At 40.5% G+C, this 13457-nt stretch overlaps 1 protein-coding gene across 6 annotated transcripts in view; it reads right to left on the bottom strand.

The window, feature by feature from the left end:
* Positions 1 to 13457, bottom strand: part of FARP1 (FERM, ARH/RhoGEF and pleckstrin domain protein 1) — a 201328-nt gene that overhangs the window by 40475 nt on the left and 147396 nt on the right. For 5 of the 6 annotated variants that reach the window (XR_005954037.1, XM_041423353.1, XM_041423349.1 and 2 more), the window contains 5 exons: positions 10798 to 10893; positions 10090 to 10253; positions 8430 to 8498; positions 7617 to 7692; positions 5722 to 5959 (listed from right to left, as the gene is read on the bottom strand). Coding sequence is in view for 5 of the 6 variants with exons in the window: in XM_041423353.1 (XP_041279287.1) it covers positions 5722 to 5959; positions 7617 to 7692; positions 8430 to 8498; positions 10090 to 10253; positions 10798 to 10893 (643 nt within the window). In the remaining variant the exon portion in view is untranslated. The remainder of the gene's footprint in view (positions 1 to 5721; positions 5960 to 7616; positions 7693 to 8429; positions 8499 to 10089; positions 10254 to 10797; positions 10894 to 13457) is intronic. The other variant, XM_041423351.1, reaches the window with a different exon arrangement.

Raw genomic sequence — 13457 nt, 5'->3', positions numbered from 1 at the left:
AATAGGGCTAGATATTTTTTTGTGTGCTTAAGATGTTTTTTTTTCTTCTCTTTTCCTTGTCTTCCTGGAGTTCGTCAGAAGAAACTTCTAATGATTACAGAGACTCTATGTGTGCTTATAGTGGGACTGAAAAGGACAGAACTTAAAACATCTCTGCTTCTTAGTGAAGAAAAAAAAGGGGCTTTTAAAGAGCTTTTAGGTCTGTCTCACCCATTTTCCATTTGACTTTCTCTGGTCACCACCAAATACTTGCACGTCCAGATAGAGAGGTCAGAACAGGAACTTCTGGCATGAATGCCCTTGCTTCAGAATGAACAGAGCTGCTTCAACTAATAAAAGCTTCACTGCAAACAAAAACCTGTCCTACAAATATTCAGGGGAGAAAATGCAGGTCCTGAAGCAGTCTGGTCAAACAATACTGGCCCCATTTAGTGAACTAACAAATTCACAAACCATTGTTTGTGAATTGTAGTGAATTCACAAACCATTGTTTTTTCCCTCTTTACTGGGTTCTACTGGTTACATTCACCACTACCAATGCTGCTCTGTGGAGAAAATTCTAGTTTTGCATGCCCTTTAATCTTGAAGAAAACTAATAGAATGATATGATTTTTCGAACCATTGACATGCAATTCTTTCACTATGCTCACCTGCCTACAACTCAGCTCTGTATAGCTCACATAAAGTAAATGAGAATACAGAAAACCTAAAAACTTTCAGTCACATGTTGAAATTTTTTACCTATGGGAATTTCTCAAGTTTTTCTTTGATATAATTTGTACTCAGTGTGCGCTGCAATGGTTAGTAGGATGGTGCCTGTTAGGCAGGCTATGAGCCATGGGTGAAATGGCAGCACCTGGTGTAAATCATCTTTAGAGAACACTCCTCTCTGCCATGCACAAGGAGTGTGTTTGCTAGGGGATATGGACTTACACTGGAAACAGAGCAGTCTAGGCCATTCAGGTAGCAATTATCCAAAGCTCCATACCTGGAATATCCTACGCAGTTCTTGGCTCCCACAACAACTTGCCACTCTCCATCTTTCCTTCATCTATTTATTGACAGATTTAATATCCTGGGTCACTGAGGAGAACTAGATTCTAGGAAATACTACCATGAAAAAAAAATCTAGAAGATCCCAAGAGGATCTTGGGATCACAAGTTTGAGCTGCTGCTGAATAGGAGAAACCTTAAAATTGTCTGACATGACCTTTCCACTGCCATTGTAGAGGACGGCTGAATGTGGTTAAGTAGTTGGAATAGCAAAGAATTAATTTAATTAAAAAGAGGGTTTTTTATCCAGAGGTTACCTAGATCTGCACATTATTATGGTCACACCCCTAACTGCTTTTGCAACTCGCCTCCGTATTTACCCAATTACATGGACAGAGTGGAATTCATCAACCCAACAAGAGGCTTCCTCCACATCCTCTGGAAAGACAGGAGATGGGTGATTCAGGACTACACAGTTCAGACTGGACATAGCTGCTCAGTCTTGCTGGGATTGAGCTGCCTCATTTGTACCAACTGCCTAAGGATATCTGGGCACTTGGTGAGTATGGGACTGGAAGTTCATTATTGACAATAAAAATTTTAGACCAATGAATCAAAAGTACCATCAGCCACATTCCAAAATCTGCTGGAATTGGTGGGAGAATCTGTTAGTTACTCCATCTGTAACTACCTGCTCTACTTGAGACAAAGATCACTGCATAGATCACTGCTGTTGTACACTGTATTCAAACTAATAAATATTTGCAACAACGAACTAGAACTGACAAGCTCCTCTTACCATGAGCACTTTGTGAGCCAGGACAAGAATTCCTCCATCTCATCTCGTTTGCAGTCTTGCCCTAAAGGTTTCTGTTCTTTTTCTGCAAGGTCATTTTGATTGTCCCACAGAAACAAATTCCCAGATGAACTCTAAGGGATCTGATCCTGTTTAAAAATGTAAGTTTAAAACTCCTTTCTCACTTCACCACTCACTTCTTGGCAAGGGCTCAGACATGAACCACATGTCTGGTGGAGGAATTTGGCCCACAGACTGCTTTAATTACAACCTTGTCTGCTGATATTAAACGGAGCTTCACTGGCATTAGAATGCTGCAGAAGCAATTAATCCTAAATGAAATTATTTCCTATGTAATTTATAAACTTTACTTCTTTTAACTGGAAGAATTCCATGTGTTAAAACAACAACTACTTCACCACTCAAAGCTGAAAAAATGCCAGAAGACAGAAAACTCCTCATATTGCATTTTTGAGGATAATATTGGAGTGGGAAAAGAAAAGCTGTTGAGATACTTTATTAGCAACTAGGCTAACTCCAGCTACCCAGTGGGTCTGTTCTTAAAAAGTTATGAATTTAGTATCTGAGGCATATGAGAGAAGAACCAGGCCTGGAAACAGTATCTGAAAGGATGCGAAATAGCAAACACTACTTATAAAATTTTATATTCACTTGCATCCAAAGTGAATGTGAAATCTGTTCACTTTTTTTTTAAGTAGCAGAAATGACTGCAAATCCTTTTGCTGAAAGTCCATTACTTGAACTCTAATTTTACTGGCTAATGAAGCAATTAATTCATCTGTCCAAACTGCTATTACTTTACTTTATACCTACTGATACTTTTGCTGCACAGGCAATAAAAAATAAATCAGGAGAGTCATGCACCCACTTCCCCATGCTCACACTGTTTGCTGATGTGAGCTTCAACTACTGACATTTCATCTTATGAACTTCAAGGCAATTATTTTACAGCTATTCTAAATCCAAAACACAAACCATCCTCTTTTAGAATCATATACAAGCAAGCTTTTCCCTAATTATCAATCTTACTGTTTGTAGACTCATGCCTTTAACTACAGGAATAAATGAGAGTATTCCCTGTCCCCAAAATATCAGTATCTAAAGAGATGCTTTAAATGATTCCTGTTCAAGAATGAGGTATCTAATCTCTAAGAAAGCCAACACTTTAAAGGAGATGAGAGAGTTGATACTTATATTTACACAAGATATATTTTACTTTCAAAACAGTAAAGTATATAACAACACATGTCTAACTACTGTAGGTATATTTTTAAATATCCTTCACTCAGATTAAACTCTGTTAAAAGTGTGCATAGACCAAGGCATTAGAAAAATTAAAAAGACTTCTCATTTTATAATTTTTGTAAAAACAATCTTGAAAATTTTTATATTGTCTAAATTTACAAAGTGTCCTGTAACTTTTTCATCGGTAATTATGTGAATGGATTAATCATTGCTGCATGCATGAACTGCATGATGCAGATCACTTGGAGTGACCTGCAGTTCAGTCAATGCTGCTGTTCATCAGTTAAAATTCTGGGATTTATTTTCATTCTTACACAAGAAAAATATATAAAAGTTAAAAATAAGGCCAATTATAAAGAGCACATCTTGTCTCCCAGCTCCAGTAACTGTACAACAGTTTCCATACAGAGGACCTTTCGTCTTGATTTTCTTACTTGGAGAAACTAACATCAGATTTTATTAGGATACCTTAATTCTCAATTCTTTTAGCCTGTGAAAAGGTATACACAGAATTATTCTCTTTGTCCTTCTGTGCATATCCACTCTATGGACAGAACAGAAGACAATCACCCTGGAGCACAGTTACTCCTACCATTCTCTTGTCTGGGGATGAAAAATTTCTGAGGTGGCTCTACTAAAAAAGTAGCCTATGACAGAGTAATTGGATCCTGCACAGATAAAGATTTTTTGTGATCAAAGCAAAAAATTAAACAGCCACCATCTCCAAACCACCCACCACAGAACTCAGATGTCTCTATAATGATTTCACTGAAAGTATAAGCAATTAAAAAAATTCTTGCAATATATACTTAACTGATAAAGGATATAAAGGATTGCCTTGCAAGTAATACTCATATCACTCTTCATTAGAGCTGTTTTGATCAAAGCTTTTTTCACTTGAATTGTATCTTTCATCCTGTTCTTTTTCTTGCCTAAGGAAGAGTTTGGCATTTCAAAATCTCCATCACCAAATCACCCTGTTTAACCCACTGAAGAAAAAGACAATACTGTAATTCTATACATGCCTGATTTGTACCCTCATTTCATCAGATTATAAAATGAGTTAGGAAGAAGAGCAGACCAGACACATTCTTGCTATGAAAAAATTTCCAGCATATTTCAAGATTTCAACAAGTCCTGGTCCTGAATATCAAGCTGCCTGCATTTGGCTGCAAGTTATTTTTTTTTCTCCTAACTCTGTTGAGGCACTCATAAATTGCTCTCCTTTTATGGAGAGAAAAAGACTGTAACAGACATATAAAAGAGCACAATGTACCTACTTGATTTGATTGTTTGTTTTGTCAAAATAACTAGTCAGATATCAAAGCAGCTACAACATATACCTAAAACAAGACTTCACACAAAGAAGAGGAGTGTATAAAGTCTTACAGAGGTACCTAAATCAGTAATAATTTTCCTCTCCTCCTGCCTTTCAGAGGAGATGCAAACTGTTAAGCATCACTGAGACTTATTACTGTGTTCTAGCATCCTTTCCCTCTGGCTGGCTGGCTGGCCTGTACAACAATGATGTCTGAAATTGCCCATGCACCTGAAATTATCACCAGCCACTCATCATGAGCCCCAGGAGATGCAACCACACCACTGAGCAACCACAGTATCCCCTGGTCTCATACACGCTGGTGCTTAGCAGCTGAAGACCTGCACGCCATCTTCATCACTGAGGCCGACAGACACATCCTCCTCTACCTCCTCATCAAGCTGAAGGCTTCCAAAGGAGTACTTATTTCTAGGCATGGGAGAGGAGCTCAGCACAACAGGGTTTCCAAACACCAGGGGGTGAGTGAAGGGATTAATGACTTCTGAGTCAGAATCACTGGATTCCGTCCCACTGCTGGTGGAGCCCTCCATCATCTGGATGGCAGCCATGTGATCCATCATGCCACTGGCACGCAGTGACTGCATCACTGGGCTCTGCTTTGACTGTGCCCCAGCTGGCATACCATTGGCCATCATTTTGCCTTCTGGAGAAGACATCTTAGCCACCCCACCTCCTTTGTAGTATCTCTCTGATCTATACTCCTGCCCAGGGGTTGAGGATATCTGGCTTAGGATAAATGGATCTGTAACTGACTTATTGCAGAGATTATGGGTTTTCTGTGCACGAGGCCGCTGAGAGCCTGGAGAATATCTGCAATACCCATGGCAGTTAGTGGCATGGCTGTCCTCCTGGCCAGTCCTCGCCCTGCCGTCGTGCCCATTTTCTGAGACATAACCCTGAGAGCCAGCTCTGCTCAGGCTCATGTTAGGGCTGGACTCTTTGCTGCTGGGAGGCAACGGAGTGGCCAGCGGACTACGGCTTCCCGGCCCTCTAAACATTTCGTCAACCAGAGAGCTATGCCTTGGCATCCTGGGGCTTCCCCCAGTGTAGAAGGAGAGATTAGCTGTATTATCATCAAGGTATTCTTCAGAGAGATACTGGGAAGACTTTAGAGAAGCTGAGGAGTCCCTATATCTAGTTCTATTGCGATTTTCATCTCTGTAGTGAATATAGGCACCACTGGTCAAATCACCCTCATAATTGTCATTTGTTTGGGAATATGACCGGGTTATTTGTCCTCTGAGGAGATCATACTCGCTATCTACATCACTGCAGTCAATGAAAGGAATGGAGGTGCTGCTGCCATGAGCAGCCCTGGAAGCTGGACCTGTGCTTGGCTGCTGTGATTGAGGTCTGTTCTGCTGCATCTTATCCTTAGCAGGCTCCTCTTCTTCCTCCACTGCTGAGACCACTGCTCCATCCACCTTTCTGCCTTCCTTTGGACTCTTCTTCAAGGAAGGGCTCTTGTGCTGTCCAGTCTCTTCTGTGGAAGATTTCAACTCCTTCCCTTGCCGGCAGCTCTGCACTGCTGCAGCATCATTGTTGTCTCCATAAGCTCTAGCAGTCTGGAAAGATAATAGAGGGAAGGCAAGGGGGAGACAAAGGGAAGGACAAAAGGGGAGGGAGGGTGGGATGGGAGAGGTTTGGAAGGGATGGGAGCCAGGGAGAAAAGGCTGCATGTAATTATGCACCAGAATTTTGCATCTGCAGAAACACAGGAGTCTCTTGGAAAGAAAAGAGGTAACCCAAGCCTTAAAACTAATGAAAAAAAAAAAACCCAAAAAAACCAAAAAAACCAAAAACCAAAAAAAACCAAAAAAAAAAAAAACACAGGCTAAACAAGGGAAGAGAAGGCAGACTATGCAGTGATAATGTAAAAAGTGTATTTGAGGTGTTTCCATGCTCTAAGGCAGCCACTAACACTAAAAACACCAACCTGTGCACACTACTCTGAGAAGCTGGAGGAAAAGATATAAACATAAAACAAATTTTGTACAGCCTACACTAAGAAAGTCACGTGTGGGCTTTTGAGCACCCTACATTCACTCCCTGGAGCATAGCTGCCACTGGTTCATAGGCTGGCTTTTCTGCAGACATCTGCCCAGCAGCCATGCTCCATCTACCTGAGCTTGTCTCAGCAACATTAAAATGCTACAAGCTATTTGAAATGGGCTTCATCTATAACAAAATTCTCTGAAGTTCCTAAATTTGCAGAAAGGGGAAAACCTGTGAATATCAAAAGGAAGTGATGCATAGAAGGTTCAGGTAGTATTCTTAAATGCATTAACCATTAATTGCTTCTGATATTTTAAGCTCTATCTAACATAAGGTTGTGTGATCAAAGGTTCACCTCCACAGACACAGATGAGCACAGAAAACACTCGCAAGTGGAGAAACCACAACAACCAAGTCAGGGAAATGAAGCCTCCAGACCTGTCTTCTCTGGAGCCTGTCCCCGGAGAGCCATCAGCCCGTATGTTTGGTGTGTTTGGGATGCCAGCAACTGGAGAAACCAGAGCCATAGAGTGGAAGAGGGTGAGGCCACTGGCACTGTCTGTGCCTGTGGGAGTGCTGTTTTCTGTCTTTACATGTGTGGCAATGTGCTCATGTGCTATATGTGTGCATTCACGTGGGAGCGTACACTGAATACGTGCTCAGCCTTGCTGGGACCTGGGAACTTGCAGCTGCTGCAGCCTCACCACTACTGGGCTTTTGGACTTGTGAACTCCCAGCACACAGCAGCTGTCAGCATGAGATAAATACATATGGTTATCTACCAGAGCTAATGGCTTAGAAGGCCAGAGGTGCAATTTTTCTGAGGAAATAATTATTCTCCTCCCTGGTTAATACCTGGTTAACACTAACCTAACACCTTGAAATGGGCAGCCAAGACCTCTCAGCAAAGTAATTACATGTTCCCCAGGTGCAATAGTTACAACCAAGGACCCTGGCAGCAACACTGAGGGTTGCAATTTTTCAGATGGTCATTAGTACAGCTCAGATAAGCTCACTATTTATATTTGCCTGGTTGTCAGTAAGCAATGCTGTTTCACTCAGCAGAACCTAAAGCTTATGACACTCAGGACTCCTTAGCTCCCAGCTAAATGATAAGCAAGCAGAAAACTATGCTCTTAGGGCTTTAAAACAGCAATCAGTGGAGGGTAATCTAACAAGAAATGTTTAAAAGGATTTCATTTCCAGGGTTTCATCAACATCACTGACTTGTTTTGGCACCTCTGTATGCTGTTCTGAAGGCTGTGCAGTCAGACTCCTGATGGAATGAATCTTGCTGTGTTTCCTGGAGATAAAAGGAAAATCACATAAAGAGCTATTTCAGGTTTTTTTTTTCCCTACAAACAGGAATCAAGAGACATGCTTTTAAAATAAAACCTTTGAATAAAGCTTTCATAAAATTTTGCTCCAAAACAGATTAACATTCCTCCTTTCTGTAAAATTTTAATGTGTTTCAAACACACCACTGTAAGAAATAGGAGAAGCACTGAAGCAAAAATGGTCTACCAGGTAAGCATGAATCATAAGCAATGAACTACTGTCATGGTCTTTGTGGCATTTTGGCCATTACTTTCAGCTCACCATGAGCATGATGAGTTCAGACAGAACTGCTCTAGCAAGCTAGAAGACTTCCAGTTTCCCTGGAGACCTCTCCCTTGAGCTTGGCTGTACTTTTTCTTACGTTCAGTTTTACTCTGAGCTGAATATGTCTGTTCACACACATTAACCACATCCCAGCAAAGAGGGTGCAAATCAAATTGGGAGAAAGTTACCTGTGATAGCAGGACGTTCATTGCTGAAAAACAGATTGAAGACTACTGATTTTAAGTGAACTATAAGTTATGAAACTCTTGCCAAAACATGCAGGACCATGGGAAATTACACATGTGATAAACAGTCAAACCAGCAGAGAAGGAATTTTTTTTCTTGGACTGGTGCCAAGATCTCAGACTATAACTAACTGGAAATCATGACTTTTCTTGGATTATAATATATTGGGATACTAAATTTATTTCCTCTCACCTTTCAAACTGCACTTTTTTGTGCCCTCCTTCCTTAACATAGTCAAGAACTTGCTTCTGAGTCCGACCACTGGAAGAAAACCAGAGTTAAAGTATTTAATACAATACACCACCTGGTCATCATAACCTTGTGTTTGGCTTGCATATTAAGTCACAGCAACCAGAAAAGTATTTGTCACTATCAGCAGAAACTCATGGCAAGATCATACAGGAGGGGACCTGGTCAGATACACACATTTTACCATTTTGCACGTTACTTGTCTCTTTCTTTTGCTATGGAGCTACTTTTTGATGCCATTTCAGAACTGCTTCAATTCAGCTTTGTGGGCCCTATAGGGTACTACGTTACTGGGAAGTCTCTACAATGGAAAGTGAAGCAGGGGTTAAGCTTTCCTTTCATTAATTAATATATTCTTGAATCCTTTTTAGTCAAATAGCAGCCTTATCTGATATTAGTAAACCCTGGAAATAAGATGAAACCCCTGACATAAACTTCATTCCTTGGTTGCTACTATAAAACACACATTTTCTGCAGAGATTTAGGCTGGAAATCCCTTTCCACCCTTCTGCTACAGGGTGTGAAGTAGTGAGAAAGCCCAGTGCTGTCTATTGTGCAAAGCTATAAACTCCAAAGCAAACTGAAAGCAGCACAGGAAACCCACACCTCAAGAATGCTCAACTGAGAGCCAAATTCTTCCAATTCATTAGAGGCTTTCAGGGCCTGGAAAAGGTTACTGAATGTAGTAACACAGATCACAGGGAGTGGAGGATGTAGCCAAAACCTGCTTTCCACAGCCTGAGGTAAGTTGAATGCACCTACAGTTTTCTATTTAATTCAGGCAGAAACTTAACAAGTTGTAGTTTGTTTACCCAACATAGGTCCTTCCACCTTAATTTACTTTGCAGGCAACAAACTAAGTGGAAAGAGAGTCAGAATGGCTATATATGCACTGTGTTCTTATGCAAGGCACCTAGATTGCATCATTCATCTCAGCAAAGAGCGTTTCTGGCTGTACAGCTTGTATCAGCTTCACAAACAAAATAAACTGTATGAATAAAAGGATTTCCCCCTGGCATACACAATGCAATATCTACAATGATACTTCTGCCAGTGTAATGAAAAAAAAAAACCCTAAAACAATAACCCAACTACTGAAAGCTTTCCTACAGGCCTAACAATATCACAGGTATACCTGGTCTCAACAGAGGTGGTCATCTCACATAAATCCTTTGTGAGCATAAAGCCATTGCCTTTAACTACACAAATACGGGTTTATCACAGGGACATGCAACAATCTCTACTCTGATACATAGGAAAGACCCCATTCTAGGAGCAGAGGATTCAAAGAATCCCCAAAAATTGCGAGCCAGTGCTGCTTAGGACACAGGTGAATTTTCTTGTGGAAAACCAGCTGGACCCTATATACTTTATATCTCACCTCCAGGAGGCTATTTTGCAACAGCTACTACAGAATTAATGCAGGGTTTTTCCCTACACTGTTCTTTGCACTATTCTGGCAGAGAAGATGCACTGGAAAATATAAAGGAGCAAACTACAATGTAAAAAAGGTGAGTTTAAAATAACAGGTTTAATCCTAGACCATTATGGATGTGATTTTGAAATGGAGAGGCAACAAAGGGGGAAAGAATGCATGTCTTACCTGAACCTAAATGAAGAACCTCTAGAAAAAAGAACAGGTTTAGGCTTTGGTTTAGGTTCCTCAAAAAGCCTGAAAAAGGCATGATGCTCCACACAGATCTTCCAGAAAGACTTGCAAAAATCTCGACTGGCCATAAGGAATTCCAGGGTGTCCTGGAATGAACTCTGAAAATTGGGATAGCATTTGCAATGTAAGCTGGGCAGCAACATAGATTAGAGAAATGCATTGACAAATCAGGTGCTGTGCTAAAAAAAAGAAAAAAGAAAAAAGCCCCAAAAGCTTCTTCCCAACTTATTGGCTTTCAGGCTTAACAGGCCCTATCCTTCTAACGTTGAGACACTGCTGGTCTGCCTGTCAGTATCAAAGCTATTGCTCAAACTTCCCTTCACTGACAAATATGACAGAGATAAAGCAGCGGTTTGAATGTTAATGAGAAGAAGTTGATTATATGCTATACCTTAAGAATTGATGATACAGTACCAGAGTTGTAAGCAGACGATGACTCTGGGACATTCTATTATGATTGACACAGTTTACATGTCCTTTGCCATGACTGCTCACCTGAGCTGCTAGGTTGATGTGCACAGTACCAACAGTGAACATAAGCAATTAAAATATTCATGAGGTGATTAAAAACCACGTGTGATCAGTGAGTAGAAATACCAAATAACTTTCTGTCAGCTTCATCAACTCCTAACAAGGACTTACATTCACATCAGGCCGCAGTTTGATAAGAAAACGTTTCCTCTTGAAGCTCAGCTTTCGAACCTTGGCCCAGTTGAAGGCATTGATCTTGGTGTGACCCTACAGAGAACAAAGCCAGCTGGCTTTAATCATTCCAGATCCAAATGGAAAAATCTAAACCACTAAAGAAGCTTGTCATAAATTAATCATCTGTTCACTTGAAATGATGACATTTCTTATTACTCATCCTCTGATAATGCAAACCATAAACATCTGGTGCAATGACTGAAGGCAGGCACTTATGGTTAAACTCTTGCAATACAGGACTAGTTACTGTGGAAATATCCAACCCAGTATTACTGCACAAGACAGGGTGGACCAGATTTTGCTATCTTGTGCTACTATGCAGACTCAAGATTTTCTGTGGACTAAATCACCTTCCAAAGGTGCCTCACTCTATTTCCACCAGTGACAGAGAATGCAAGGAATCCAGACACATGTCACCTCAATTTGATGAAGTAGATTTTCTCCCTCTTTTTACGTCTCCAGGGCAAAATAAATATCTCTGTAAATATGGTTTTACTGTGAAAAAGAAAAAAAGCAACTGCAGGTTTTGTATTGGAAGTACATCTTGACCTTTCACAGGGAGCACCAGGAGCAAAAGCAATCTAAACAAATTATTTGTCTCTGAAGAGCCACAAATGATTTTCTGGGAAAAAGCAACCAATACCATAAGCAAACAGCAAGAAGGAAATATTTTCATAGTACTCCAACTCCCAGCCACTACATCATTAGCCCCTACCCTTCAGAAGTTTCATTTTTAATCTATGTCAGCAGGTATTGGAGGTGGTATGTTAAAATATTTGCTACAGCAGTTTGTTGAATGAAGACTTCAATACAAACATTCCTAGAGTACAGCACAGAAGTTTCAGGACTGCTAAAAGCAGAAACCCACATTGATTTGGGCACCATCACCAGACAGCTGTAGGAGTAATGACAGTGTAATGATCTCTGCTAAGTCAACCAGCTGTCTAAGAATCACATAATTAATCTCCTTAAAATAATCAGCAGCAATGACACTGATTTCTAAATAAATGGCAGACTTTAAAGTAAGCCTGACTACAGCTTATGCCATTTGTGAGTGAACCTTTATTTTCATTGGGTACATTCTAATGAGATTCTCATATTTCAATTTCTATCAGCTATAACCAAAATAAAAATAAGAACTTAGCTCTTGACCTATGAAGTGGTTGAAGGAAGCCCTAAGCCTACTGACAGACGCCAATTGCTGAGCAGACTCCAGCAGGTCAGAGCCCGACTTCCTTTTCAGCATTCAGTCTTGGAGCTTCAACCAGTAAAATTTCCAAGCTTTTCAGAAACTTTAAAACAAAACCAAACTGTTTTGAAAGCACCAAACACATTAGGTCGAGTAGACATGACTTCAGACCTTGTCAAATCAAGCCTTGGGCCATCAACCTGCAGCTACACTTTACAGGATCTCAGCCGCGTGCTGGGACTCTGAGGTCCATGCTGCTCTCTGTGGACACACACTTTCACCTTGAAGACAGCCTTAATTTACAAAGCTTGGCAGTTCATTAATTCAGCTGATGAAAATGCTGTGGGGGAGCAGGGGAAGCAAGCAATTGAACATACAATTGCTTGAGTTATGCGCATTTCTAACAATGTCCCAGTGTTCTCATGTTTCAACCTATGCTTCAGTTTTGGGGTTCCACTGCCAACTCATTTACTTGATCAGGCATCTTTTTAATTTGCTGCCTCTTTTTGGCTGTTTGTTTGGTTCGACATTTTTAAATCTTAGAGCATTTGGGTCAGACACTTCCGGGCTTGTTTGTTGCTGTTACTTTTCTTTATGAAAAGACTCAAAGTACTTTGTAAGGCTGAAAACACTGGTATTTTAATGATAGTCAAACAGTTAAAACGAATAGTCTTTTTTCACAACTGTAAAAAGGGACATTTTAAAGAACAGCTTACTTACTGTTTTTAGCACAGATTCAGGTAAGCATCTAAAGAGAAAGCAGCTGACACCAGCTGACTACCTAGAGCTTCACAATTGTAAAAGCCAAATTTGTTATTTACGTGAGGGGAACTGCAGAATGAGAATTTGACAAATTTACTAATGATGCTTCATAAATATGTACTAGAATGATTGCAGTAGGAAAGGAGAGGAAAAATAGAAGGAAAACAGTTTGGATCTTTAAAGCAAAGAAGTAAGATCCATGGATTCAGCAAAGATACAAAGGTTGGTCAAGAAACCTGTAAAAACGTTGAAGAAGTAACACTACAGAGAGAGCTTATATTTGCTGCCTTCATCCTTCTGCAGAGACTCCAGCTGTCTGTTGCTTTACTTGTCTCTGCTTCTCACCCATTTAATGTGCACCATGCCTGCAAGACCTACCTGCTCCTACATGTCAGCATGACCAACCTGCAAATTGTGAGCCAGAGCTCAGTTTGCATCCTGAATAGCACGTTGTGGATGCAGATGGAGCTCTACACTGTGCACTCACATAAGGTAGGAGGTCCTGGAAGGAAAGGACCCAATGCAGCTATAACAGTTTTAAGATAATTCTTAGAATAATTTTGGAAGTTCCTGCCTTTTCCCAGCTGAATACTTGTAGACATGGCTGAGTTCCTGAATTCTTACTGCTGTCAGAAATCTCTCTGCT

Source organism: Onychostruthus taczanowskii, unplaced genomic scaffold (genome assembly GCF_017590055.1).
Source record: "Onychostruthus taczanowskii isolate IOZ18803 unplaced genomic scaffold, ASM1759005v1 scaffold77, whole genome shotgun sequence".
Taxonomy (NCBI): Eukaryota; Metazoa; Chordata; class Aves; order Passeriformes; family Passeridae; genus Onychostruthus; species Onychostruthus taczanowskii.
The sequence above is the reverse complement of the archived record's forward strand: the minus strand, read 5'-3'. Positions and strand labels throughout refer to the sequence as shown.